The 27,763-nt window shown below is 31.6% G+C and overlaps 2 protein-coding genes across 2 annotated transcripts in view; both read right to left on the minus strand.

Moving 5' to 3' along the window:
- The window catches only part of LOC133182689 (sodium channel protein para-like), an 11,117-nt gene extending 4,689 nt beyond the window's left edge, over window positions 1–6,428 (minus strand). Inside the window, exons 1-10 of the mRNA XM_061317541.1 lie at window positions 6,180–6,428; window positions 5,766–5,939; window positions 5,335–5,673; window positions 2,479–2,603; window positions 2,111–2,328; window positions 1,623–1,804; window positions 1,403–1,525; window positions 415–678; window positions 235–288; window positions 1–21 (exon numbers count right to left, since the gene is read on the minus strand). The exon at window positions 1–21 is cut by the window's left edge and continues 117 nt beyond it. Coding sequence (XP_061173525.1) covers window positions 1–21; window positions 235–288; window positions 415–678; window positions 1,403–1,525; window positions 1,623–1,804; window positions 2,111–2,328; window positions 2,479–2,603; window positions 5,335–5,673; window positions 5,766–5,939; window positions 6,180–6,428 — 1,749 coding nt within the window. The remainder of the gene's footprint in view (window positions 22–234; window positions 289–414; window positions 679–1,402; window positions 1,526–1,622; window positions 1,805–2,110; window positions 2,329–2,478; window positions 2,604–5,334; window positions 5,674–5,765; window positions 5,940–6,179) is intronic.
- On the minus strand, window positions 6,425–13,265 carry LOC133182690 (sodium channel protein type 4 subunit alpha B-like). Its single transcript, XM_061317542.1, has 8 exons — window positions 13,188–13,265; window positions 12,094–12,222; window positions 11,732–11,823; window positions 10,847–11,062; window positions 10,458–10,518; window positions 8,423–8,567; window positions 7,248–7,424; window positions 6,425–6,607 (listed from the first exon to the last, which is right to left on the minus strand). Exons 1-8 carry the CDS (start codon window positions 13,247–13,249, stop codon window positions 6,425–6,427), a joined length of 1,065 nt encoding a protein of 354 aa, XP_061173526.1. The 5' UTR covers window positions 13,250–13,265.
- Window positions 13,266–27,763: the final 14,498 nt, after the last annotated feature.

Below are 27,763 nucleotides of genomic sequence, written 5' to 3' on the forward strand. Positions count from 1 at the left end.
TCTCTCTGGCTGTTCATCAATCTAGATTTAAAAAAAGGAGTCTAACAGATTATTTACTTCCTAGTTCTTTTAAAGATTTGAAGAGTTTGTAATTGTCAGCAAGCGTCATTAGTTTTCTATAATTGGTACATCTCTAAACGTTGATGGAGAAAATTTGTACTCAATACATTATATCTATATCAATATTTTATGAATGTATATCTAAACTTTGTGTGTGTATATCAATAGTTTTACCTCTTTACTGTCTATTGCATCGTTCATTACCTCAATCCAACCTTTATAAGTAGCCTGATTTCAATATAAAATAAGATTCAATAACAACATCATTAAGAGGGAATAATCCAGTTCAATCATTGTGCATTCATTTTTAATATTATTTTTTGAATTGATGTAAATATGACTCAACATTTTTACCACTTGTAATAATGCAAGCAATGATTGTGGAACATCGTCAAAATTAATCCTGGAATTCTCCCATGTGTAGTTCTTGGAAAGGCATTCTGTCTTATTCGCTGTTATAGTAGAGGAGAGTTTGTTTCCATCAGAATCCACGCATTTGAAAAATTTGCCAGAGAAAAGCTGAACCCCGAGAATTCCAAATATTATCCACATAAGAAGACAAACAGTCAACACATTGGCTATTGAAGGGATAGACTTCAGTAGTGTAATTACAACGACCTACAAGGTGAGAATATGTACTGTGAGTGATTAAATTTTATCCCATACTCAAGTTTTGTTTGTTTCTTTTTTTCTGCGAATGGCCTCTAGTGACTTTTGTAACCAAATGCCATTTTTATAACCTTAGAAAGATCAGGAAACTTTCAATATGTAACGAAACATTAAACATTTTCTTTCATTTAAAAAGTAGAATTATGTATCAACTACTTTTGATTTCTAAGCTTTTAAAAGTGATTTTTTTCTAATGTAAAGCGAGCTTCCGTGTCGCAGTAGGTGCTGGCACGAAAAGATCTCTCAATGTTCAAAGGGTGTAAGTGCCAAATACAGGTCTAAATTTGCAGCCCTCCACCGCAAAGTGTTGGCGTCTTCATATGAGTGAAAAATTATCGAAGGGACATTAAACCAACCTACAAACAAACATATATTGACGACTGTGAGACGTCAATACTGCTGTTGCTTTACAGAAGATTGTTTCCTATTTGATTTAGAATCACCAGGTTATAAACTCCTTCGAAGCTTCATATAGAAACACCAAGTTTATAAGATGTTTTATACTGGACCATTTGATCTAGTTTGAGCCAAACAGGTAGCTGGGAACAAGGAAAATAAAAATAATAGGTGAGCTAAGTAAAACTGTTAGAAAAGGACATGAGTAATTAAAAAATTTGTATGACTTACCAAATGCATTTCAGATGAATCAACCATTTTCAAATAAGATATTTACCCTCATGCTTGCAAATCTTGAAATGGCACTCAAAGGGCGGAGAACTCTCAAACTTCTAAGTGCTCGAAATGCATTAAAGCTACCAAGTCCAAATCTTTCCAAGCATAAAACAGCAATGGAAACCTGATAGTTAGAAAATAGTTTTGCATTTTTGTCTATACTGTTTAAGTAATTTAAAAAAATCGTTTGTGTTTAATTCAAACTTAATTGATGTACACACAATGACAATGATGAAATCTATCCAGCACCAGGCATTCTTGAAATACTTCTTAAACCCAAATGCCGTCCATTTCATAAGCATTTCAACGCCAAAAATAACAGTATAAAATATATCCAAAAGTTTAAGAATCCTTGCCAGAAGCGGTCTTTTTTTCAAGTGAATATCTTCTAGTGCCTTTGAAAAAGAGACAAGATATGATTGATAAAAAATATTTATTTACTCAAAAAAATTTTCTTATTACTTGAAGAACGTAAAAATATCAAGAATTTAAAACAAAAAACCATTTTAATGACATACCAGTGCAACACTATTTGATATGATAATCGTGATTATAAAACCTTCAAAATATTTATGGGTGACGATAGTATTTGTCCAGGACCTAAATTTGCGTAACATTCTACCAATTCTAGATTTCTGAAATTCCACGCAACACACGCAGTTGTGCATGAAGATTTGACATTCACAATCCGTTTGAGATTCTATCTCACATCTAATAGCATTCTCACAATCTGCCATTGCTGTATTCGAAGGTTTGGTCAAGGTTTCTATTTCCATATTTTCAGAATGGGTTCTATTTTGGTTTATTTCATTATTAACTCCCTTCAGCTGACATTGCTGCAATTCAATTTCATTCTGATCAATGTCTTTACTTTTTCGTTCTCCGCAAACCTTCCACAAAAATTTCATTCTACTCCAATTTAAAAGCCTGGTGGAAAAGTGAGTATAATTAGGCCATATTCGGGTTGTATTTTTATTTATGCTATAAACGACCACTTAATAAAGAAACATAATCAGTTTCAAATGAATTATCTATTTAAATCCCAAGAAGAAGGATTTTAAAAAGAAAATATCTTACCTCCTAAATCTGTCGATTATTACACGTATATCAAAATCCGTATTTTCTCTGTCATCTTTCTCACTCATTGTTAAACTCTCTGAATCAAATGCATTCAACAACATTGCCAGGAAAAGATTCAGAACCTGAAAGACATTGCTATGTAAATTGTATGTGAATATACCTCAAAATCCTTAGAATTAAGTAAATGAAGTAAGTATATTCTAAGCTAAATTATAATTATCTTCACGGTAGCTCAGTCAGTAGAGCGCTCGGGAGGTCGTGTGTTCGAATCACGGCCACGACCTACCCAAGTCGAAAAAAAAATAGGTAGCAACTGTTCCTTCGCCAAGCGCTCGGCACTTTGAAGTGAAAGTTGCGAGTCATTCGGATGAGAATGAGAAAACCGAGGCCCCCTGTCACGGTAGCCGTTGGCACGATAAAGAATACTCACTGCTCAATGGTCCTGGGTGCCGAGTAAAGGTCTAAATTTGAATCCCTTCACTGGTATATGGTAACATTTCTATATGAGTGAAAAATTACATACAATTAATCAATCAATCAATGAAAGTCCTCGATTAGACCATAAAGTTCATCATCTAATACATTTTTATGATATACCGGATATTTAGACACATACTCTTCAAGTAAGTTCAGCTGACCTATTGAACAAGATATTTTGACAACATAATGTTTTGAGGCTTATGTATGTGCATTCGACTTAAGACATGATCTCCATTGTGTTAGATTAGATAATATCAGGTAAACTTGTTTACAGTGATGGTGTTTCCTTCTAGCAATTGTCTTCATGATGTACCCTCCCAGATCAAGCTATTTTTAAAACAATGAAATCAGTTGCTTTTGTTCCGTTGTTGGACAATTTGAGGATAGTTTTAAAGGCTAAAAGAGTTGAGGTTAATCGATACTTGTTCAGTCGAATTCAATATTACTGAGTATGCCATATAAACGTGTCTTCATTTGATGTTGGAGGATTTCTTTTTACTAAATTTAAGGTCCAAAAACTGAAATTGTTCTAGGTGATAATGAATATACGTAGAGTGAAGATTGCTACACACATGAAGCCAAATTTCGATCTAAATACTGTAAAATCACATATTTTCGTGTGGTCAAATGTTCGTGGTTTGATGAGAAAATATGGGTTTGTGGGGATTAGATTTCGTGGATGAAGAATTGCTGAGTAGTTACGTATATGACATTTTTTATTTCATGGTGGACATGAATTCGTGGGTCTCCTTATACCTTATATATATAATCATGGAAAGATTCGATAATTCTTTGAATGAAAAAAAAAAATGTAGACAAATTGATACCAAATGGGCTATCTAAAAATAAAGAAGCTAGGTGAAGATTGATCTTAGGCCTATTTGAAAGGTGTGTCTAAATGAATGAAATTCATATAAAGCATGAAGATGTTCCTTTGAAATTATGATGTGAATAGCAGTAGCGAAGATTATGCGAAGGGAATTGAACGTAAATTGTGAATCTAAGGTTTAAAAAAATACGTATAAGGAGTTGCATAAAATTTATAGTGTTGGCGATTTTTATGCCCCGTAATCGAAGATTCGGTTGCATATAATTTTAAGGGTTTTTTTAAGCAAAAACTTTAACCTTGCCCATAACTTTTGAATGGTTATTGCTAGGGCTTTCTTATTTCACCTATGTACTCATATTTTTCACTGATATGGAGACATCAACACTTGCCGGTGGATGACTGTAAATTTAGACCTGTACTCAGCACTCAAGGCCATTGAGCATTGAGGAATCTTTTTCGTACCAGCACCTACTATGATACGGGACCTCGGTTTATACTGTCCGAAGGATTGATCTCCACGTCCAGTAGTGAAATTCTAACCGGCGACGCAAGGATCAACTCCTTTCTCCACTCTAACCACGTTACGCTAAATTTGTGCCTCGCTAAAAATTCCACTTATATATATATATATATATATATATATATATATATATATATATATATATATATATATATATATAAAGCACATTTTACAACAACTCTTAAACTAACATAACTGCCCTAAGTGAAGAAATATTAATATAGAAAGCACAAAGAAAATTCACTTTTTATAAGGATACCCACTTCCGCCCCAGCCCGGGGTTGAACTCTCGACCTACGGAATCTGTCTCCTAGCAGTACAGGAACAGCGCGCTAGACCGCTCGGCTATCTAGGCAAATCAAAAAATTTGCTTTCGATGCCGATGGAATTCTCGCGGCGCTGTCCTACACTACACGGTCATTGAGAATGGAAGTGAGATACAGTTATTTGGACATTAGTTTTATCAGAGGATCGTTACCAATACATGTTGTAATGAAATTAATTTTTATTTATAAAGCACATTTTACAACAACTCTTAAACTAACATAACTGCCCTAAGTGAAGAAATATTAATATAGAAAGCACAAAGAAAATTCACTTTTTATAAGGATACCCACTTCCGCCCCAGCCCGGGGTTGAACTCTCGACCTACGGAATCTGTCTCCTAGCAGTACAGGAACAGCGCGCTAGACCGCTCGGCTATCTAGGCAATATATATATATATTTCTTTGTGCTCTCTCTCTCTCTCTCTCTATATATATATATATATATATATATATACTGTAAAAGCGATAATATTCGTTGGGAATTAAATTTATTTTGTTGTTAACAATTATCAAGGAATTTATATCCCGTACGAAATTTTTATATCACATATATATTGAATAGGGTTACTTTCGAAACAACGAAATTAAATGCTCACGAAACCGTTTTAGATGACAAATCAACGAATTTTTATCCCCACGAAAATTTGTGCTTCTACAGTAATTGCATATGATTTTACTTTGTAAATTTTATTTCTTACCACGAGATTTCCTATGAGATAGGTGGATATGAAGAATAGAAGACAGAAAGGTCCCGCTGAAGACCAACACAGCCACATTGACTCTATCCACTCTCCACATAATACGCGGAAAACCACCAAAAAAGAGTGGAAAAAGTCCGTGAAGTTCCATCTCGGCATTCCGTCAGTGTAATACGAGATGTAGTCATCTCGAAACAGATGAAAACCCATTACAGAGAAAGTAAAAACAACAATCATCTGAACAAATAGTAAATAACACAATGAATTCATTGTGTTTGACATGATTCGAAGCAGTTTGTTGAAAGTGTGCCAGGATTTCGCAAGTTTAAAGATGCGCAACTAAGAACAAAAATAAAAAAGTAAATAACAAAAGAGGAAAACTGACAACATCAACAAAGGCATCAAAAAATACAAAACATTGATACACATACCAAGCGGAACGACCGCAGAATGCTGAATCCACTAATATCTTCAAAAACATACTCTAGGAAGCTGCAGATTACCACAATAAAATCAAAACAGTTCCAGCGATTTGTAATGTATTTAAGGGGACCAAGCGCGACAATCTTTAAAAATGCTTCCAAAACAAATATGGACAAAAAAACCTGAAAATGAATTAATCAAAAATGTCGAGTTCTTCCCTTGTTAAAGAAACATTATATATATATATATATATATATATATATATATATATATATATATATATATATGTGTGTGTGTGTGTGTGTGTGTGTGTGTGTGTGTGTGTGTGTGTGTGTGTAATTCAAAATTTCAATAAAAACAAAAACGCATTAGGTGTATATGTAATTTAAAACTTCAGTAAATACAAAAACGCAATCACTTACATAATTTCCATATTTTAAGATGTCCTCTAAATGTTTACTCTTGTTGTGATGGTCAATTGCCATAAAAAGTGTATTCGTAACAATGATGAACATCACAAAGAGGTCCGCAAATGGATCAAGAATCACAAAGGCAATTAAATCTTGAAATTTCCTCAAGAACTGACAATTCCACATGCTACCCAAAGCCTTGGATGAATTATTAACTCCTCTTGAATCATCTGAGAGATACAGAGATACATTGTCATTCATGATAGACAAAATGTTGTATAAAGAACAGTGATAGCTTGATCTCTGTTATATGATTCTATTGAAAAGGTCATTGACAAAATCATACCGTCGTTTTCCCCCTTTTCTTCATTTTCTTCAATATCAGTGACTTCCCTGCTTTGATCTTCCAAATTATTTTTCCTCCCTGCACCTATATTGTTCTGTTCAAAGTTCACAAACATCATTTCACCAGAATGTAGTATATATATATATATATATATATATATATATATATATATATATATATATATATATATATATATATATATATATATATATATATAACCCTTTTCCTGTATCAGCCCGAGACATCAATATCAGCCAGAGAGCTTAAAGCCCGAGGGCTGATACATGATGTTATGGAAAAAGGTATGTTTTATTATGTTCATTACATATTTATTAATATGACATCTACATGAGCAAATACAAGTAGATTATCACTTGGTTATTGTATCAAATTCCAATAATATAATATTACATTTTTTTTCAGAGAGAATGTGAACGAAAAATAGGTGTACTATCAAAAATACTATAATTTAAAGGTCTAATATACAATAGGTGTGATATAACCCTATTTATAACTCTTGTGGACGATGCAGATCCGTATGCGCCCAGAATGCTGATATCGCATATGCAAAAAATTCTATACATATCACTAGGTATGTAATAAATTCTACTATTACGTACATTATTATGCATCGATTGACATAAGTCCTTGCTCATCTTTATGTATTTTCTATTTCATCGCTATTTCTTATACAATCTCATACACCATTAGAGGTGAGTTTTATATGCAATTACCTGTTCGTTTTTGTCATCACTTTCAGCTTCTTCTTCTTGTTCTTGTTTGTCTTTATTAAGCGTGTGAATGAAGGACACGGCCACAATGGCAATTATAAGATTTATTAGGAAAAAGGATCCAAGTATGATAATAAAGAAGAAGAAGAAAAAATGAGGTGTTCCATTTGCCCGTATTGTCTGAAATTACATAAGAAGCGGTAAGTATGTTTATCATCATCTATTTTGAATAATACTTTTACTTGAAATGATTTGCTAAATTGATTTCCTTGAGAAGTCCATTGACCATGGGATCTTAATTTAATATACATATGTATATTGCTAATATATTTTGAAAAAGATTTATCATCAGTCAGCTTGTGCATCGAGACAATATAATGTACACGAGCAACTGATGAACCAAGATTTCATGAATATTAAAACAATATAATGCCTTCTTTGGTTATACATGTGGAGGGATGAACAGTTGCGACATTGCAATGTTAGTACAAGCCGATTATGTAAACATAATCTCTAATGATAGAATCCATTCAGCCCCATATAAACAAAAAATAAACATTTATTATTAAACATATAACATATCATATAAAGTGGGTGTAAGTTCTTAAAATACTAATAATGCATTATCAATCCGTTCGTTGTATTGACGGAAGGGTCATGAAACGGTTGACCATAAAGTCTGCCATGCTGATGACTGATGAAGGTCATATGTAACACCTGAAGAATACAAGAATTTCTTCTTGAATTAATTTTTGTAAACCATGCATTGCTCATCCTCAGACTGTATTGATCTTATGTTTATGTAGCTAAACTGAATTTTACTGATATTTCCCTTTTATTCTATAAGATCCGAGGTTTTAAATTTTGTCATTACATTCTTTCAATATTTGAAGATCTTCTACCTTATCCCCTTTCAGAAGAACTCTTCTAAGTATGAAATTTTATTAGTCATGTAATTGAAACATTTCTGTTTTAAAGGGGAAAAATCCCGAAATCGCCAAGATTATTGCCCGGAAAAAATCTTTTTGCCGAAATTCTTGAATACTCAAGACTATATATATATATATATATATATATATATATATATATATATATATATATATATATATATATATATATATATATATATATATCATTATGAGACAACGTTGTTGCAATACATTTGTGGCCCATTTTACCAGATTGTATAGGTTTTCCCAAAAGTCCTGTGCTATTAATCGAAATGAAGATAAGAGAGCTCCACCAAAATTGTCAAAATGTGTGAAGTTTGAATTAGGATTGCTGTTTGTATCCTTTATACAAAAGAAAGACGATGGACAACTTCTGAAATGAAAAAAAGAAAACAAAAAATGATTATTCTGTTTTCATCAATCTACTGTGCTCTGAACATATCTGGAAACCTAATGAAAAAGGAGAAGATAACGAACAGAGATCCATCTCAAAAAAAAAATGCAAATCTGTGAACAGGGCATAAAACACGGATCCCTGGAAATTCCAGGGTTGGGATTAGGTGCCTAGGAAGAGTAAGCATCCCCCGTCGACAAGTCACACCCGCCATAAACCCTTTGTAATGAACAGGTAGACGGAGTAATCCGTAATTAAATTTAGACCTTTCAAACATTTTTTGTTCAGTATAATTTAAGTTTAAAATACCATACGTTGAAAATCTATAAATGTACCATCACACGAAATCGGCAGATTTGGTTTATTTCCATTTATTTATCCATCCATTTTATTTATTTATTTATTTGTAGAGGACAGAAAAGCAGTTTTATCTCATCTCATGAAACTGTTGATAGATAAAGATTTGGAAAATCAAATATTTGTAAATTACAAAACACGCACTTTGTTTTCTTAAAATGCAGCATATAATTGATTCTTTGAACTGAATGTTAGAGTTTTTTAATTATTATTTTCAACACTGCATAAAAGCTGTATTGTAAGGGACAAATGTTTTAAGTCTTTTTTCCTGTTACTTATATTATGCTTGAGATATTTTTGTTATTTTTTTTATTTCATATTTCCAAAAAATAAATCGTTTCTCCTTTCACTCTCAAGTACTTATTTTCCCGGAAAAAATCTTCACGCTTGTTTGTTAATTATTGTCAATTAAATATTCAATGTTTTCAATACATATATTAAACATACAAGTTAAACTTTATGATATACTATCAAGTCGGCGAACCATGACCAGTTTTCAACCAGACAGATACCATATAACGGGTATTTTCTATGGTTGCAAATTTCTGTGTTTGCTCTCAGAAAGGTAGCAAATTAATTTCTGTGATTGCGCTATACCTTAAAAAGTTCATTTAAGAGAAAGACTACAGGGTATTAAATTTGGCAAAACACTGCAACGTTTAACGCTTTAAGATTGATATGACTCTGTTCAGGATAAATCAGAACTGATATAGAAATCTGCTGCGCTTCTCTCTTTCAATTATATTTGTTTATTGTTTTCAAATAACATTTATTTCATATCCTGGAAAGTAAATTTTTCCATTACACAGTTATCAGTTATGAATTTAAGGGTTAAAAATAAGGCGAGAAACTGCCTTGACATACGCATCACTTTTGAGTGTTTGTGCAAAAGTATCTTGATATTTAAAGAATATTTTGCGCTTGTATTTTTTGTAGATTTGCTCTATCCGCAAAATAGCTTAAAAAATTGGACAACCGCAGAATATATCCGTTATACGGTATTTATGATAAAATATGAAGATAACGAGAGTTATTATTATGTAAAAATTAAGAGCAAAGGAAACAAGAACTCCTGAAAACGTCAGAGGTGGGATCAGGTGCAATGGAGTGAGTATAACATTTCGACCTAATGACTAGTTGTATTTGCAAACAAGGTCATTGTATCGACTATAGAATTTGTGAATTGTTGACCTTAAACGAAATAATTGACATTTTTGTAATTTCAACTTATTTCTCCGTAGCCTGCATCGGTTTTGAAATTGTTCATACGCAGAATATGCTTTTGCAAATCGTATTCACTGGGATACATAAGCACCATATGCAGGTGACAATGGTATATTGCTACATAAATAAGAGAAGTTGACGATAGAATAGTTGAAGTTATCACGTTTATCATAAATTTTAGTTATTACCTAAAGTTGATATATCGCACTTAATCAATAAAATCCACACCACAGGAGAATAAAACTATTTTTTTTAGCTATGTTTATAAAGCCTATGATCGAATCATACCCCGCTCCGGTTCCATTCCCGCACATTAGTGGCTGACCAGACTTCGTATGATACCAGTTATCTGTTTCAAAAAGAAAGTATATATGCGAAAGTTAAAATGTGTTATTTGTTCAGTAAAACAAATACCTCCTTCGTATATCCTACCATAAACTATTTTTTTTTACACCCAGTACTTAAAATACTAGGGGCAATTACCTAGAATTAACAAATATTAATATATATATATATATATATATATATATATATATATATATATATATATATATATATATATATATATATATATATATATATATATATATATATATATATATATAAGGCATTACTATTTATAACACGTGCCTTTTGTACAATTTATTTTAGTGTTGCTTAACCTCAAATGGAAATACCTGTGTTCTGTACATGTTGAAACCATTTGTTTTCTAATTCTGAATGATTGAAGGAAACATTAAAGTTTTCGATGGTAATACATTTGTGTCTCAATGTGCCCATGTAGAGTTGAGTTCCAACAATTGCAAATATTGAAATCATGAGAACTGCTAAAACGATTACGTCACGAAGTCGGCGAATTGCGTCCAGTAATGCACCAGCAACTGTCCGTAAGGCTAAATATTTAAAGAAAGTGCTTTAATTCAACACAAAATAAATATCTTGAGCAAAAAATGAAATTTGATATAATGTGGTAAGTATTTTTAATTTATTTAAAATAAATACTATAAAATTTGCTTCATCTTAATCCATAACCTTAATCACAAATTTATAGATTAAGAATTTGTTTTAAAGTTCCAGTTATATGATATGTAATATCAAGATTTATCTAGAAGATACAAGAACCGGTGTCTTTAAACGTTTCTCAAGTCCACAATATATTCTCACTTTAGTTAATTTAACACATATTAGCATATAAATATATTCAAACTTAAACCGTTCGTCAGAATTTGTTCAAACTTTTTAGTTTGCTACCCTCAGCATAAGAGTCAATTATGATTTTAATTAAAGGTCATATCAGAAAAAAGGTCCTAGCCAATGACATAGTGTCCATGAAGTCTAAAACTCAGGAATCCTTGATTAGAGTTTAATCAAACTTGAGTATGCTATTGCCTAGAACACAGGGATATGTCAAAGAGCTACACACAAGACCATATCTGAAAGGTCAATGTTATTTTGTTTAAGTCAAAGTCATTGCCAGAGGCAATTCGGAAAGGAAGAGACATCTTTTTGTGAAAAAAAAAATCAGTTTTTGTTTTAATCATAACATATGATTTAAAACTTACCTTGTATATATACAAAGGCCTTAAGAATACGAAGTACTCTGAAAGTCCTCATTGCAGATATACTGCCCAGTTGAAACCACAAAGATAAATATCTATTGAAAGAGTAATTAACCGATAATTAACTATATTTTCACAAACATTCATAACATTATACTTGTACTTCAAATCGTAAAGTTTCCTTGAATTTTTTTTTTTGGAAAATAAACATCGTGACAGTCCAAAACAATTTCAGTAGGAGAAACAATCTTATATATATTATCTGCATTACTATGACCTTCATTATAAATGGCCGAAATTGAGACTAACAAGATGTTTTAATGGATTAAAAAGAGAGACATTATGCATGTTTTTTAATTACTTACGCACAGATCAGGATGACAAGATCTAACCAGTTCCAGGGATCTCTCAGGTAAGTAAAACGATTAAAAATCAGTCCCCTGCACAAGACTTTTATCAGACCTTCCACGGTGTAGCAAACGATAAAAATGTATCTACACGCAGAAGTAATATAGTAATTAAATATATTTGTTAGTGTACATAATAACATGTATTTTGCAAATTTTTGAATAGTAAGTATGGTACCAAAATGTATGGGTATCAGCTTGTGTGAATTCAAGTTTGTTTTTTTTCTCTTTCTTTATAACCTTCTGCAAACTTTTAATGAATGGATCTTTAAAATAGTTCTTGTAGAAAATGATTTCAGCATTGAATGAGCAATATATGTTCTTAATTATTTTATATGATGTATACATTCAGAGAAAATATATAAATCGCTTTTATTTGCAAATAAGACACTTTAGAGTCTAAACAAATGCTGTTAATTAATAATATAAATATCTAATAAAACATGACCAAAAGTCTGATAGACATTTTTTAAATAAACATTTATTTATATATAAAAAAAAGACAGTGTTTGTCAACATTTTTAAATCCATGGATAAGATATTAAATCAAAATCACTTGTAGGAAAGAAAAAGTAGATGATCTTTTTTCTTAAATAAATTGAAATGATATTGCAAAATTTAAGAAAACTAGTTATTTTCAATTTCGACCATCCCAATACAGATGCTTTAATTTAAAGATCAATTAAATAGTATTTAGGCGTACCTCCTTAAAATATTTTCTTAGCTGGGGGAAGTGATTTTTCCGTTGCACATACATATACTGTGCAAATTTCAAAGAAAATTTTATCGATTTCCAAATCAGCTCACATATTCTACTTTTATGTATAGAGGAAAGAGGTGCAGTTAGTTTTAGATATGTGATTTTTGTGTTGTTTTATTGCTTTAAAAGTTTATTAAATCATCCGAGCAATAAATTACTTCCGCGATTTGTAAAGTTATCGATTTCCTTTCTAGGACAAAATCAAAAAAAAAAAGAAAGGAAAAAAAAGAAAAAAAAGAAACTGACAGATACCAAACAGTTCACATATTTCCTCTTTTGAAATATGACTTACTCAATCCAGAATACCGGGTATTCGATCATTGCCATGAAAATGCAATTAATGAGTATTGTCATGGTTATAAACAGATTGAATAACTTAAGAATGATAAGGAAACACTCAGATTGAACATTGGTAATATCAACATCATTATTATGTAATCATCAATAAAATTATTTTTTAATTCAAAACAGGACGAGGATTTTTTAAAGATATTGTTCACTTTGTAAAGGATATGGATGGACAAGAATGAACAGAGCGACCCTCCGAAGCGGGTGGAAGGGGCTGATCAAATAGAAAACGTCAGCGGTGCTGAATCTATAGATGTAGAGATCCTTTCCGATCACCACAAACGTCTACAGGAGGGAGAAAATGGTGACAATTATAATTAAAAAAAATTCTTCTTCAATTACTAAAATATTGATAATAATCCATGCATGAACAAAATATTTAGGCATTATACGATTAATCATAGAAATTAATAATATACTAGTAAGATTTTTTAAAAAAAAATTTTATTATTCGTATTTTATCTTTGCATATTGTCTTAGAGTGTTTTACTTTTTTAATATATAATGTTTCTCTGTTAATAACTTCCAAATTAATCACTCACATTTTGATCTTTGTAAAACTCATCGATATCTTCCAAAGGTTTTCCGTGATAATTTACTGGAAACTTTTTTCTGAGCAAAAAGGGCAACCTTTTACCCTCTTTCAATCGGCAATTTGGCACTGGTTTCGCATTTGTTTTGGAAGTCAGACTCTTTTTCTCTTCTCTATGAACTTCTGCAGGAATCTCCCTTTCTGTGAGATCATTTCTTACGCTTGAATTTGGCCTGAGAAGGCAAAAGGTAGTCTGTGCCATGTCTTCCATTTTCCCTATCCTGGTTTGTTTTAATATTCAGGGAATATATGTGAAATATCTCCGTAACTTAACTTTGAAAAAAAATTTCAATTGAAAGTTGTGATCTGCACTAAAACAACAATGTTCTTTATCTTACTCTGAAAAGATTAAAAGATAATGCGATATCTTGTGATTAAAAGTTGCTTGTTATTTTTACGATTTATAAATATAAGTAAATAGATAGAAAGTAGTCTGAAGCAGAAAAATAATTTAAGAAGATCTAAAATCATTAGATATGATAATTTTACCTGATAATTGCACCGTAAATTCTGAAGAGACGGATAACGAACTTGCATGTATACAAAGTAAATGTAAAAATGATATCTAAGAATGGAGGAAATGAGGAGTGATTATATAACTGTTTCATATTTGCCTTATAAATTACTCTTAGGAATTCCCATTATTAGATGTTTCCGTGTCTTTTATAGGGATTTACTTAAAGTGAATTATGAAATTTCTAATTAGAATAATTTGCCGGAAAACATCCGAGAAAGAGGAGTAAAAAGCATTATTCTATAATATTTTTTGTAGTGCTTTTGTTATAAGGTAATATCTTACTAGTTAGGATGTTCGAAGTTTTGTTTCTCAGGCATTTTTAGTTTAAAATAAAGTGACTTCTCAATCCTCTTTCAATTTATTGGATATCACATCCACGGTTGTTCAGGTCCCCTGATTTGATAAAGTATTTACTATGCCATTATGAATTTACACAGCCAGTTCTAATAATGAAAAAGATGGATTTTTTTTTGGGGGGGGGGGGGAGCTTAAGATGACATTGTTTCTTTCAATGTTATCTTTGTTTATCGCTCGTGATTTTGATTTCTGAGAATACACCTATTTTAGATTAAACAGACCTGCGACGAACCTTGATAGCAAAGAAAATGTCTGTCAAGAAAGTGTTTCTAGGTAGACGCTAGATCCATTAAAAAAAACCTGCTGATCTCTTGTTAAAAGAAACTCAAGTTTGAAGGCTATGACTCGACATTTAACTTTATCAAAAATGCAATTTTCAAAACGAGTAAACATCTTATCAAAATACAAAAAGATTTAATTCGTAACAGTCCCAATTTTACACATTAATACAGCTATAAACAAATTATTCTATATAGAAACATTGAATCAAACAGACACTTATGTTTTTGCATTACATTAAATAATGCTTAAGGCTTAATTGAAGTTTTTGACCAGTCTTTTGCCTGTCGGTCCGTCATCCTGCAGTCTGTTGCCTGAAAACTTCACAATTTTATTTTGAAAACTTCACAATTTTATTTATTATACCCCCTATTTTATGTATTTTTTATGACTTATTATGAGTTTTTAAAATCTTAGAAAAGCACAACATACAATTTTCGTTTGAAGGCACAAAAGAGGCCAAATATTCATATTTTAGTGTCTAGGAAAACTAATTAAAATATTCCTCTCCAGAATAGAAGTGCAACAATGAGGCATATTGATATTACAATCATTCCAGAGTAGGTAACATTCAATTTTGTTTCAAGTCTGTTTCTTCCTGATGATTCTCATGAATCAAGTATCGAATAATTATCTTTTAAGTTAATCTTTCAATCAGAAACTATATTACATCTTATTTGTTATTGATTGTTTTCTTTAATTAAGATAAACACAAATAAATATTTTTATCACAACATTTTATTATTTATAATATTTTATTTTGCTTATAACAGTACAAAATTTATTTAGCTTTATAATTCATGCACTACATACATGTATCGAGTAAAAAATACATAAGTTATTTCTAAAGAAAAACACAGCCACAATGTTACAATTATTCGTCTAGATATTTGTAATTTATTTAAATTGATTAACACGCACCGTGGTGTAGTACAGAGACGTGTCCTATGGAACTAGTTTCTAAAGAACAACAGAATCCTTATCAGTCAATTGTCTATAATCGTTTGGGTATTGATTAGAACAATTCTTTTTAAATACAGAATTATACTGACATTCAAGAAAATTTTGTGATGTTTAAACAAGAGCCTCTATATACTGTAAATTCATAGTATTAGAATCATGGACTTTAAAGACCTGACCACATATCCATTTGTCAGGAAGTGAATGGTGACTCAGGCAAGCGTTGTGACCCATAGTTATTTTGTTTATTAACGATTAAATATGAACTTTCTTTTTTTCAAATTTTCTAAATAAATTTATTTACAATTACATAATAATTTTCATTTTAAAAAAATCTAAATAAATGGACCAGTCATGGTAGCCTAGTGATAGGGCGTTCGCTTCCTGATCGCGAGGCTCGGGTTCGATTCTCGTTCGCCTCACCGAGTCAAATCTAAGACGTAAACATGGGAAGTGACTGGTTCTTTCGCCAACCGCCCGGCATTAGAGGTAAAAGTCATGGGTCTTTCGAGTAAGACCTTAAAAAAGAGGTCCGGCGTTACCGTAGGCGCTGGCAGATAAAGAACCCTCACTGCTCAATGACTCGAATCAATGCCGAGTAAAGGCCTAATATTGAAACCCTTCACGGTGACGTCTCTATATGAGTGGAAAAAATTTCAAAAAGGGCGTTAAACAATATTCAAGCGATCAATCTAGATAAATGTAAATGTAATTAAAGAGGTAAATACTAATGACGAACTTTGCACGTAAGGAAAGTGTTTCTTATTTTGTAATTATAGTCCATTATTGACAACCATTGGTGGACATTATGTCTTTTTTGGATAGATGCTGTTTTCTTTCTCTCTAAAAAAAAATTGTATTCAATGCATATGTCTGTCGTCTTCAGATCTTACGAAGGCGAGTATATTCTAGATCATTTATGAGGCCTATTTAGTTTGCGTAGTTTCTTTATAAGAGTTCCTAAGAACAGAAACTATGCGAACAACTCAATCTTTAATCAAGATAAGTAAGGAAGCGTACACTGCAATTTCGTATACTGAATAACATAGAAAATAGGGGAATAACATAATTCGAATTCATTGGACCATTGAAGGTCTTTCGGTACATAAAGTCAAGCTGACTTGTAGAAAGCATATTGTAAAAATGTATTCTTGAATATGTTCTAAGAGCTTATGACGTATATGAAAAAGATTTTTATGTGAAAAGGGCCACATAATACACATATGTGGATGGTAAATTTGAAACATCATACATTAATACAATCTGAATGTATATTTACTTTGTTCTTGATTACGATTCCAGACATCATTTTAAAAATTTATATTTCTTGTTGACCATATCAGAAATTGAGGAAAAGAAAATGGATTTTTTTAAATACACTGTATATAAATTCGGAAGAGAGATCCGGTTAATGATAAATAGTAAAATCTTAACTTGAGAAAAAATTCGTATTATTTTATTGACAATGAGCGCACCCAAACCTTTTACATATTTTGGTATGACTAATTTATATACGAAATATGGAGATAACGAACAGTAATAAATCTCCAAAGTCCATTGAGACAATTAAAATCGGGAGCAGAGCAAACACTGATCTCTAAAAGCATCAGAGGTGGGATCAGGTGACATGGAGAAGTAAGCATCCCCTGACGACCGGTCACATCCGCCGTGTGCTCCTTGTCATGATCGGGCAACAGAAAAATCAGTAGACAATTCAGTGCGTAAATAATGACCTAACAATTAACTTACGAAAAACGGTGACTTAATGATAGATTGTATTTGCTGACAAGGTCATTGTATCGACCAAGAACTTGCAAAATGTTGATTTCAAACGAGACTGTTAATATCCTTGTTTAATCAACTGGTTGACAATAGCTTACCGCGTTTTAAAAATTGTTCGTTCGTAGAGCTATTTCTTGCGTATCGAATCAACTGAGAGACATAAACTCTATAAGCAGGTGATAAGGGTATATTGCTAAATAAAAAAGGGAAGTTGACGATACAAAAGTTAGTCATCACGTTTATCATAATATTTTGGTGTTAGGTTACCATTAACGTCTTTTTCTAGTAAAATATCCAAATATGAAGCAGATTCGCCAGACTCTGTAATACCTTTATTTCAAGTTCCCTGGGATATATCGAGTAGAAATATAAATAGAAGTAACTGTTGTTAATTGATAATACGTCGTCGATATATCTTAATGTCGAGTTGAAGGCCACATTTGCGTTTTCTTCCCTTAATGTTTAAGTTTTGACTAAAGTCTGCTTCATATAATGGGTAGCGATTGATACCCATGGAAACTTCGACAGATTGTTGGAAGACGATTTCCGAAAACTTCATAAATACGAGTATTGTCGGAAACTCAAGGATCTTTTTAATGTTAACTTTGGAGTACTTCTGTGTACAATCTGCAAATGACCAATGACAAGGTAAGTAAATTTACGAGTTCCATTTTTATTAAAAAAGAATCTGTACATGGAATCGTTGAACCGTCATTACTTATATTAAAATAACGGGTGTTATATATAGTGCTTGTTCGTATAATAAATTTTTTGTTGCATACACATGTCAATATAATGAAAAAAGATACTTATATAATTACTTACTTACCTACCAACTTAATTAAAAACAGATGTGTGAAACCTAGATTAGATATTTATAAATAATAATCCATATTATAAGAATAATGGTGATGAATGTACCTGACTACGTTCATTTCTTAATAGAGGTGACTGACTGCATAACGTGTCTGAGTCTTCTGAATACATCTTAAAATCTATGGGCGATTTGTCGGATATTACGTGTACATATACATCCACGAACTAATGTTCACATCACAAGATGGTCATATTTTGCCAACGTTTTCTTCATACAAAATTTAGTACATACAGAATAAAAGGAGACTATTCACCTGGGCTCCCTTTAGATAATATGTATCAAATATCAAAGAAAAACCGATACACTTACCTTTAGATTTTCTATTTTTAGTTCATCCAAGATTCATTTATGAAATGATCAGTTGGACAAACACTTACTTATGTATAAAAATATAAACTCTAAAAGTTAAAAAAGTCTTTTTCAGGAATTCCCTTAAAAAAATGTAACCGTGTGTTTGATAAAAAGATATATGTTTATAAATTGTTTAATTTCAAGTTCGCCAGTCAGTCAAATTGCAGTTTCTTTTAGATGAGATCTACGCTCAAAGGCAACTTTTTAGCTCATTTTAACTTATTTCCACCTATACCGTTTGAAACATTGTCAATAATTGAAATATTGTCAATTAGACATTGCACACTGATAAGATTTCAGGGAGTGTTTTCAGCTTACAAGTGTGTATTTAGATAGACCACTCAAACAGCAAGCAAAGTGAATTTTATTTCAAAATCAGAAGATGATAAATCCAATTTTTTATGAAACAGAAAGATTACTTTGTAGATAAAATATAGGACGTTGCAGTTCGCACCGATAAAGGATTATCAACTTAAGTATGTGACATGAATATTTTTTTAATACTCAGTACTTGTCTATAAAAAGTTCCAGAAATTTAAATTCATTTTGATTTTCATACACAGAAATATTATTTTGTTTATTATTTATTTAAGTTAAATTGATCACAACTTTTTAAAATTTTATATCAGAAATTAATATACCATTTATAATCACTGATTTTATGTAGCAAAAATTAAAGATTTAGACTGATATCTTTAAAAAAAAAAAAAGAAAGAATTATTAGTTTAGAATATAAATGGCCTTAAGAATTATGTTCCGTCTGGATTTCAATGTGAAAGAAAATTAATACTTTACCCGGTCAATACATGCTGCAGAAAGAGTTCACCATTCAAACATTAAGTAAACTTAAGGATCCTTAATAAATCAAGTATGATTTCATAATATCACTTTGTCGTTACAAGCCAGATTATAAATTCTTAGATTTCCAAAGTGTGGTATCAAACATATCATGGAAAAAATGGGGGTTTCTTGGCGGGTGGGTGGAAGGTCCATGCATATGTTTAATCTAAAATAAACACACTCAAACATTATTCTGGCAAATCTTTTGGTAATTATCAGATTCGGGGAAAAAAACCTTCTTCGTTCAGAAGAGTGAACGAGCTAACACTTTACCTAATATGGCCCATACCTACAAAACAACTCTTATTTCTTGGAAGGGAATATTAACTTTGATACAAAAGGTAAATTGCTTACCGGTAATGCATACATGATTTTCATAGGAAATAGAGGAGTCCAAATTCATTTTAGGGTATTTTACAATTAACACGTATGATTAAAACACTAACAATCGTTAGTGTAGGGGCTTCAGAATTCGAAACCTCTTTAATTGATAAAAGATTATCTCTGGTATTTCCAGTGGTCCTTTGTATTGTATGTAGGATTTTTTGAGATCGATGACTGTTCGTTATCTTCGCCTTTTTTTACGCTTGAAAACTGAAGTACAAAGCAGTAAAAAAAAACATTGCAAATGCTTCAGTCTTTCCAAAGTTAAAAGTTAAAATGAGCAATTAAAGAACAAAGGAAAAGAATAAAATTATCCTTACTAATTTTTGTTCATTGTATTTTGTACAGGGAAGGTACATGTTCATGTACTTGAAACTTTTTAATTACTGTGAAATTATTACGAGCTGGGTTTCTTTACTATTATTTTAAATCAATGAAAAGTTCACATGAGATAAGCGTTAATCATTCTACTCGAGTGATACTGAACATTCTGATGTAACTGTTCATTGTGTGCACAGGTGCAAATACAGCATGATATATAGGGATTGGGTCTCACTTTATTTTAATTAAATTTTTTAAAATTTCAGAGAAAACAGAAACATGGACTATTAAAGTAAGTATATCGAATATAATTATATTTTGTAATGATACATGTATAATATAATTATATTATAAAAGTATATCGAGTAAAATAATTTATCAGGTTCAACACAATGATTAAAAGATGTTTTATGTCCAGTGTGAATATTGAGAAGATGTGTTTGTGAAACACTGATGCCCCCGTATAGCAGCTCATGGCAAAGGTTTTAAGCGCCGTGCATGGATTTCGTGTAACAACACATCTAAAGAGATTAATATTGTATAATGTACATATATATGTTAAGAACCAGTTAAATCATGAAATGAAGTTAGTCGTATTACGTGGGCCCATGTTAGATTTGTCAGGTTGATTTACTAGTAGTCTTCTTCAGAAGTATTAAAATTCAAAGGACCAGCACATTTTTTTATGTTACCGAAGTGCAGAGAAGTTCAGAATAAGCGAAATATTGGCCAATGAAGACGGTTCAATGCTGATGGTCTCAATATTCAACGTTGAAAAAAGACCCCTTTAAGGTGAACATGGAGAATGTAAAATGCGTACAGTTAATAACCGTGAGTTGCTCTATGCTTACAAGTATTATTTATATTGTTTGTTGTAATAATAAACGAATTAAGTTAATCTGTTCTCTTTTTTAGGAGGATGTGTTCATTTTAAAACTAAATTATTCGAAAGGGAGGGACAGAACACGTTAAAAAGCTTATTTAGAAGATAATTAGCATTAAATATCTGCATGGTATATTATTTATAGCAAGTTTGTTTAAGTTATACACATTAAGAGCTCTCCTTCACTTGCCGAATGAAAATGGTTAATTGGTTAGAGATCTAGCATTTTATTCACGCATTGCACAAGACTTGAACAAAATAACATTTTCTTGAGATCATTAAGATGTTAAAGAACAACTTTTCTAACGACAGTCATATCGAAATATTTACCGTTTTTGAGTTATGAAGCAAAAACTTTTAGGGGCCATAGACCCCTAATGTTAGGGACCAGCCCCTTTTTATTGATGTCAAATGAAAGCTCTTTAAATTATGCACAACTTTTATTCTACATGTCTTTACAATTGCTTTTAGTTTAAAAGATACAAAGGAAAAAATGTATATTTTTGCTCTTTTAGATGTTCTAATTTTTGACCCCATCTAAGCACCATTTTGAACGCAGAAATTAAGAAACAGAAAACCGATGTGCACAACTACAATGTATCTTATTTTCAATTTCAAAGGTATTTGCGCTCCAGCTATTATAGTCTCAGAGCCTTTGTCTGGAAACCAAATGCCCAAAAATTTCAATCAAAGGGGGAAAACTCGTGAGCGGAAAGGAATTTCTGAAATGTAATACAGTATTTTAGATATGTTTTGTAAAGTCTAAAGGCTCTGAAAATTTGAACAAAATCCGTTTAAAAATAAGGAAGATATGAAGCTTGAAAGTTGGCGTCTAGGAAATAAAAAAAAGAATAATAAGACTAGGGCAGAGCTCGTTGCAAAGCAACGAGTAGGTCTTCCGTCCGATTTTAAGTAACACTGCTTGTAGAAAAGTTAAAGAAGGTAAGCCAATCATCACGAAGAAGGCCAGAAGACCAAAAATGGTGTTAATCTGTCTTTTGTATATTTTAATAATTGAAATTTCGTGATAAACGTGATATTAAGCAATTCATGACTACCTCCGGTTTGATCAGAAGTGACGCCAACCCACAGAAAATGAGGTTGATAGTTTTGGGTGATGTTAATCATTCAATTTTATGTCAATATCTGCAGACATAAGTAATTTCTGGCCACTTCCGGTTTAACCGGAAGTGAACGAAAGTGACGATACTTGTTGGAAAATACGGTTGGAAGTCCATTGTGACGTTACTAATTCAATTCTATGCCAATATCTGTGAAAATAAGCAATTTTTGACTACTTCCTGTTCGACCGGAAGTGACGTCATTCGACGTCTTTTGACGATCGCACTAGCTCCGCCTTGTTATTTTGAACAACTTTGCTTCTTTGATGTATTACAAATTCTCAATACTTTTTTGAGATATTAAGAAAAAACTTTCGGTCCCTCTAGACCCCTTATTTTAGGGGCCAGTCCCTTTTCAATGATATCGATGGAAAGATCTTGTAATTTTGCACTACTTTTGTTCTAAAATTTTAACAAAATATTTACAGGTAAAGAGATATTGTAGTAAAAGTGTAAGAAATTTTAAAATTCTTGGTATGCCTTTTTTCGGGCCATAGCGAACATCGACGTTTCGTACTTCCTGTGGCAATGAAATACGCAATTCACTTCTACATAGTTTACTCTTTTGTCATGAAAATTTCATGCTTCTATGTTTATAGACTTTTGAGAAAACGTTTGAACAAAGTGACCCTCTGAAAAAAAAAATCGCTGAAATCTCTGAACCGGAAGAAACGTCATCAAAATAAAAAATATCTAGAATTTTTGATGTCCTATCAGACCTGAAAGTTTCAAGAAAATCGAGCGAGCCGTTTCCGAGAACTCGCGTGCACAAAATCGGTAAGAAAAAAAAAATAAAAATAGTGGGAAAAAAACCTAAGAATAACAAGAAGGTCTTCCGCTGAAGACGGAAGACCTTAAATAAGCTTAATCAACAGAATCAGTAGAAGGTCTTCCGTTGGAAATGGAAGACCTTAACAATCTTAACCAACAGAATCAGTAGAAGGTCTTCAGTTGGAACAAAAGACCTTAATAATAAGCAATCTAGTATGACTATAAGTGACACTTTCATAGAATATTTGAAAGAATTATGAATTCAGTGGAAGTGAAGAGCAAAGCATCCCTTCCCAGAATTAGCATGGTAATCATCAAAACCCGAGTCCTCTTTCTCGGGAGCGTCGTTTATCCAATGTGGATAAGTATGGACGACCTCTTTTTATCATATCTCATATGTTTAAAGTCTAAAGTAAAAGATATTTTTGGGATTAAGGACATACGCAACGTAGTTTGAACTTTATTGTCTTTTTCCCTGGAGTTGAAGAGTTCCAATACTTAAAGGAACTGTGTGCTACATTTTTATGTCTATATATGCTGTTGTACACTTCTTCTAAAACAAGTTTGGATAAACAAATTATCTAGAATATATGTTTAGTTATTTTTGTGTATTTTTCTTTGAATTATATGAGAATTTTCATCAATTGATATCTTTTCAAAACCCCTGGTAATGCATGCTGATTTTTTGTCTACGAACATCTGATGACACTATAATCTTAAATTAAAAATATCTCGAAAAATTATCAGTAGGTAAGGTACGTTGCGTATGTCCTTAAATAATTATATTATTGTTAAGATATTCAACTGTTTTTCTAATGGTAACTTGGCAATCTTTCATAACAAATTGCTCAACTAAGAACACATCTTTTCCCTTGTTTGCTTTCGCTGGGCAACAGAACAAACATCATTTTTAACCATCTCCCTGCCTTCACTAAAACAATCAATTCAATTACTGATTGAACTTCTGGTAAGTCTTTTGTCTTCATAAACCTTGTGCAAATTATCATATTCAACTGCTAAGGAATTTCCAAGATATACGTTAAATTTAACAGCCGTTCGTTGCTCGAGTACGACTGAGTCAACCATTTTTGTCACAAGTCACCTACATACTGACGTCATTTTCACATTGTGACGTCACATATGTCTAATCAATTTTATAACACGACTTCGCGAAAACAAGATCTCCGTATCTATTTTATGATAGCATAAAGGTATATAAACTATATATCATCTTTTTGGAAATTTTCTCTACTTTTAAACTATGTAAAAATTTTATGTCTTAATGTCGGTATGAATAGATTTTACGTTTTGAAGACATACACGATTTTTTGAAAATGGCGCAATTTTCCAGCGCAATTGACGATTTTCCCGACGATTGACATTTTTTTCCTGATTAACTTGATAAAGAAAGTATGATATATTCTTAAAGCATATTTTCTCTGCTTTTAAAATATGTAAAAGATATTGTTATTACTTTAAAATATTTTGTAAAAACAAGAATTTTCTTGCTCTTATGTGTTTTTTCTCGTTTTTATTCGTAACATTTAAATAAAGCTCAGCTTTACGTGTATTTCTGTACTGAAATAGGGGAAGCAAAATAAAGCTGGTAAAAGTAGAGAAAATTTCCTTTTCAACAAGCCTTTAAAGGCCTTCTTACTCTCAGTATTTTTTTAATTACGATAGTTTGAATTTCTGACCTTCGCATAATTTTTGTAGAAAAATCGGGGGCGATCAATATTTAACGTGAAGGTCGATTTTGTTGCGTCTTACTAGGAACAATATATTATTTTATAAGTACTATTTATATATATGCGTTTTTATTGAAATAAATACTTCATTCAAAATAATTGGTTTAAAAAACAAATATATACTATCTTTCTATCTTTTGTGAAAATTTTTTTTTTTAATATAATGAATTTATTTATCTATATTACATGTACAATAATGTTGATAAAAAATGTACATTCCCTAAACGTCTTTACGTCGAAAAAAAAAATCAAAGTTAATATTGCTGTATGTTAATATATATATTCTTTAAAATATGAAATTTAATTAGATCTCTACTGATACGGAATTTAACAACTTTGAAACAAGCACAAAAACTCGCATTTACACGACTCATCACTGTAACAGTTATTACGAAATGAGATGTAGCTGTAAACAACAACATGATGATGATCTGAACGTCATTTACGACGAAGAACATCACATCAGTGCATCAAATATTACGGTCTTTCCTTTGGTATTAGAGGTGAGTAAGTATTGATTGAAGAGTTTAAAACTGTCTTTAAAACGCATTAATTCACTCTGAAATGAAAACAAAATGTACACACGTACTAGATCTTCATATATAGGCGTTACCCTGTTTCAGTGTTTGTATCTCGTATTTTAGATTGAAACTAGTTCAGCCAATTTTGTGTTGCTTTTGAAGTGTATGCTTTTGACGACCACCCTTAAGTACCTTTTAAAATAAAATCAAGTTAGCATAATTATGGAGAGTTGTTGTTGTGTACATGTAACACTATCACATTGAATTTTTTAGGGTGCTCCATGGTACCTTCAGTAATTTTATCTCTGAAGACCCACTTGCTAACCCTACCGTGCACTAGAAGGACCATTATGTGGGGAAACAGGTGCTTATTATGACCAATGAACAGGTAAATTTTTGTTTCGGTGAAAATTTTTATATCTATAAAAATTCTAAATAAAGTGAAATTTTAATTGCATTCTCTTGATATTGCATTCACACAAGTTTATAAGAATTTGATTTATATTTTGAAAAAAGTGTATGATACACATGATGTTTATGATGCATGCTTCTACATATAAACACACTATTTAAACACACAATATTTATTCAAATTTGTGCTCAGATATCATATGGAACAAGCTGTCTTTTTTAGACTGCTGTGGTATTTTCAATCTCGTGAAGTATGTAGGTTAGAATTTCCATTTTCTCAATTTTTCAGTGAAATATATGGAGATAACGATAGGTATTCAAGCTCAAAAGTCCATTAAACAATATAAAATAGGAGCAGAGCAAACACGGACCTCTAAACATCAGAGGTGGGATCAGGTGCCATGGAGGAGTGAGCATCCCCTGCCGACCGGTCACACCCGCCGTGTGCTCCTTGTCATGATCGGGAAATAACGGAAAAATCCGTCGACAATTCAGTGTGTAAATAATGGCCTAACAATTAGTATGAAAAACGTCAGTCAGCATTTGACTCAACGATAAATTGTATTTGCTGACAAGGTCATTGTATCGACCATAGAACTTACAAAATGATGACTTTAAACGAGGCAGCTGATATTCTTGTTTCATCAACTTGTTTGTCAATAATTTACCTCGTTTTAGAAATTGTACATACGTATAGCATGCTCTTGCGTATCGAATCAACTGAGAGATATATACCCCGTATGCAGGTGATGAAGGTTTATTGCTGTCATGTACATGTATACATGGGTGGTCAAACTATATTCACTGGATGGCTATTTATCAACACTCCCATGTACACGAACAGCCTTGCCCCAGGAATTTGCCCTGAAGCAACAGTTTTCAGTCCATTTATGTGTCCTTTTTCTTAACAACCCTGACAGCCAGGTATGCTATTTCTTTTAGTTCAATAATTCAATAATGATGGTTTACTACTGGCTTGATTATTTTTCAGTCCTGGTACATTGACTTAACCAAATCATTTAACTACATGAATCACATAATAAATATATACTTTTAATTTTAAAAGGAAAATTATATCAATGTATTAATTGTAGCTTTCTTAATTTTATATATGTAAATTCACATAATCTGTTTTAAAATATTTAAATCTTTTACAGGGTAGAAACTGATTACATGTACTTGACAGAAAATGACCATGTCTTGGACAAGTCAAAGAAGTTCCTCCAGTCTTTAAGAAAAATGACAGTTAATGAAAGAATGGTGTCCACAAAGTAAAAGTGCTCTGGTCTTCAACATTTTGTTGAAGATTAAATCAGTCTGATTTAGAATTCAGCTTGCAATATTTCTGGATTTGTATATTTGGATAAAAACATCACATTTTCTACGTATTGACTAAACAGTTTTGCGTTAAATATTGCTGATGCCATCTATTATTATTTTTTCCCTCCAAGATGACGTCAAGTCTTTATCTGTTTGCAAATTGTACTTCAAATTTTTTACAACATTTTTTCAATTACTGGCATTGTCAATTTATTATTGCCTTAAAAGACCAAGTCAAATGTTTCTCATCAAACATGGCTAGTGAATGCAGTCTTCATCAGTGAAGGGATTTGCTATTTTTCTCACAAACCCTTGGTCTATCTTGCTATCAAAAGTCAGGATTTTTTTTTTCACAAGTTGTGATTGGAATTTATTGACATCATTTGACTAATCAGCAAGTGCTATAGTAAATGGCGATATCTTCATTCAGGATATTTCTTGACTCTATAGTCTCAGTAATACAAACCTTTGTAAACAATGATTCA

The sequence above is a fragment of the Saccostrea echinata genome, unplaced genomic scaffold, assembly GCF_033153115.1.
Source record: "Saccostrea echinata isolate AGI-Se365-2 ecotype Australia unplaced genomic scaffold, CSIRO_AGI_Sech_v1 ptg000009l, whole genome shotgun sequence".
NCBI lineage: Eukaryota > Metazoa > Mollusca > Bivalvia > Ostreida > Ostreidae > Saccostrea > Saccostrea echinata.

Excerpts from the sequence above, each read along its gene's own strand:
- LOC133182690 (XM_061317542.1), bottom strand. The coding sequence starts at position 13,249 with ATGACAATACTCATTAATTGCATTTTCATGGCAATGATCGAATACCCG. Across the intron at positions 12,223-13,187 it reads TACCCGGTATTCTGGATTGA|ATACATTTTTATCGTTTGCT; the intron begins GTAAGTCATATT and ends TTCTGCGTGTAG. Across the intron at positions 11,824-12,093 it reads CTTGTCATCCTGATCTGTGC|ATATTTATCTTTGTGGTTTC; the intron begins GTAAGTAATTAA and ends CTCTTTCAATAG.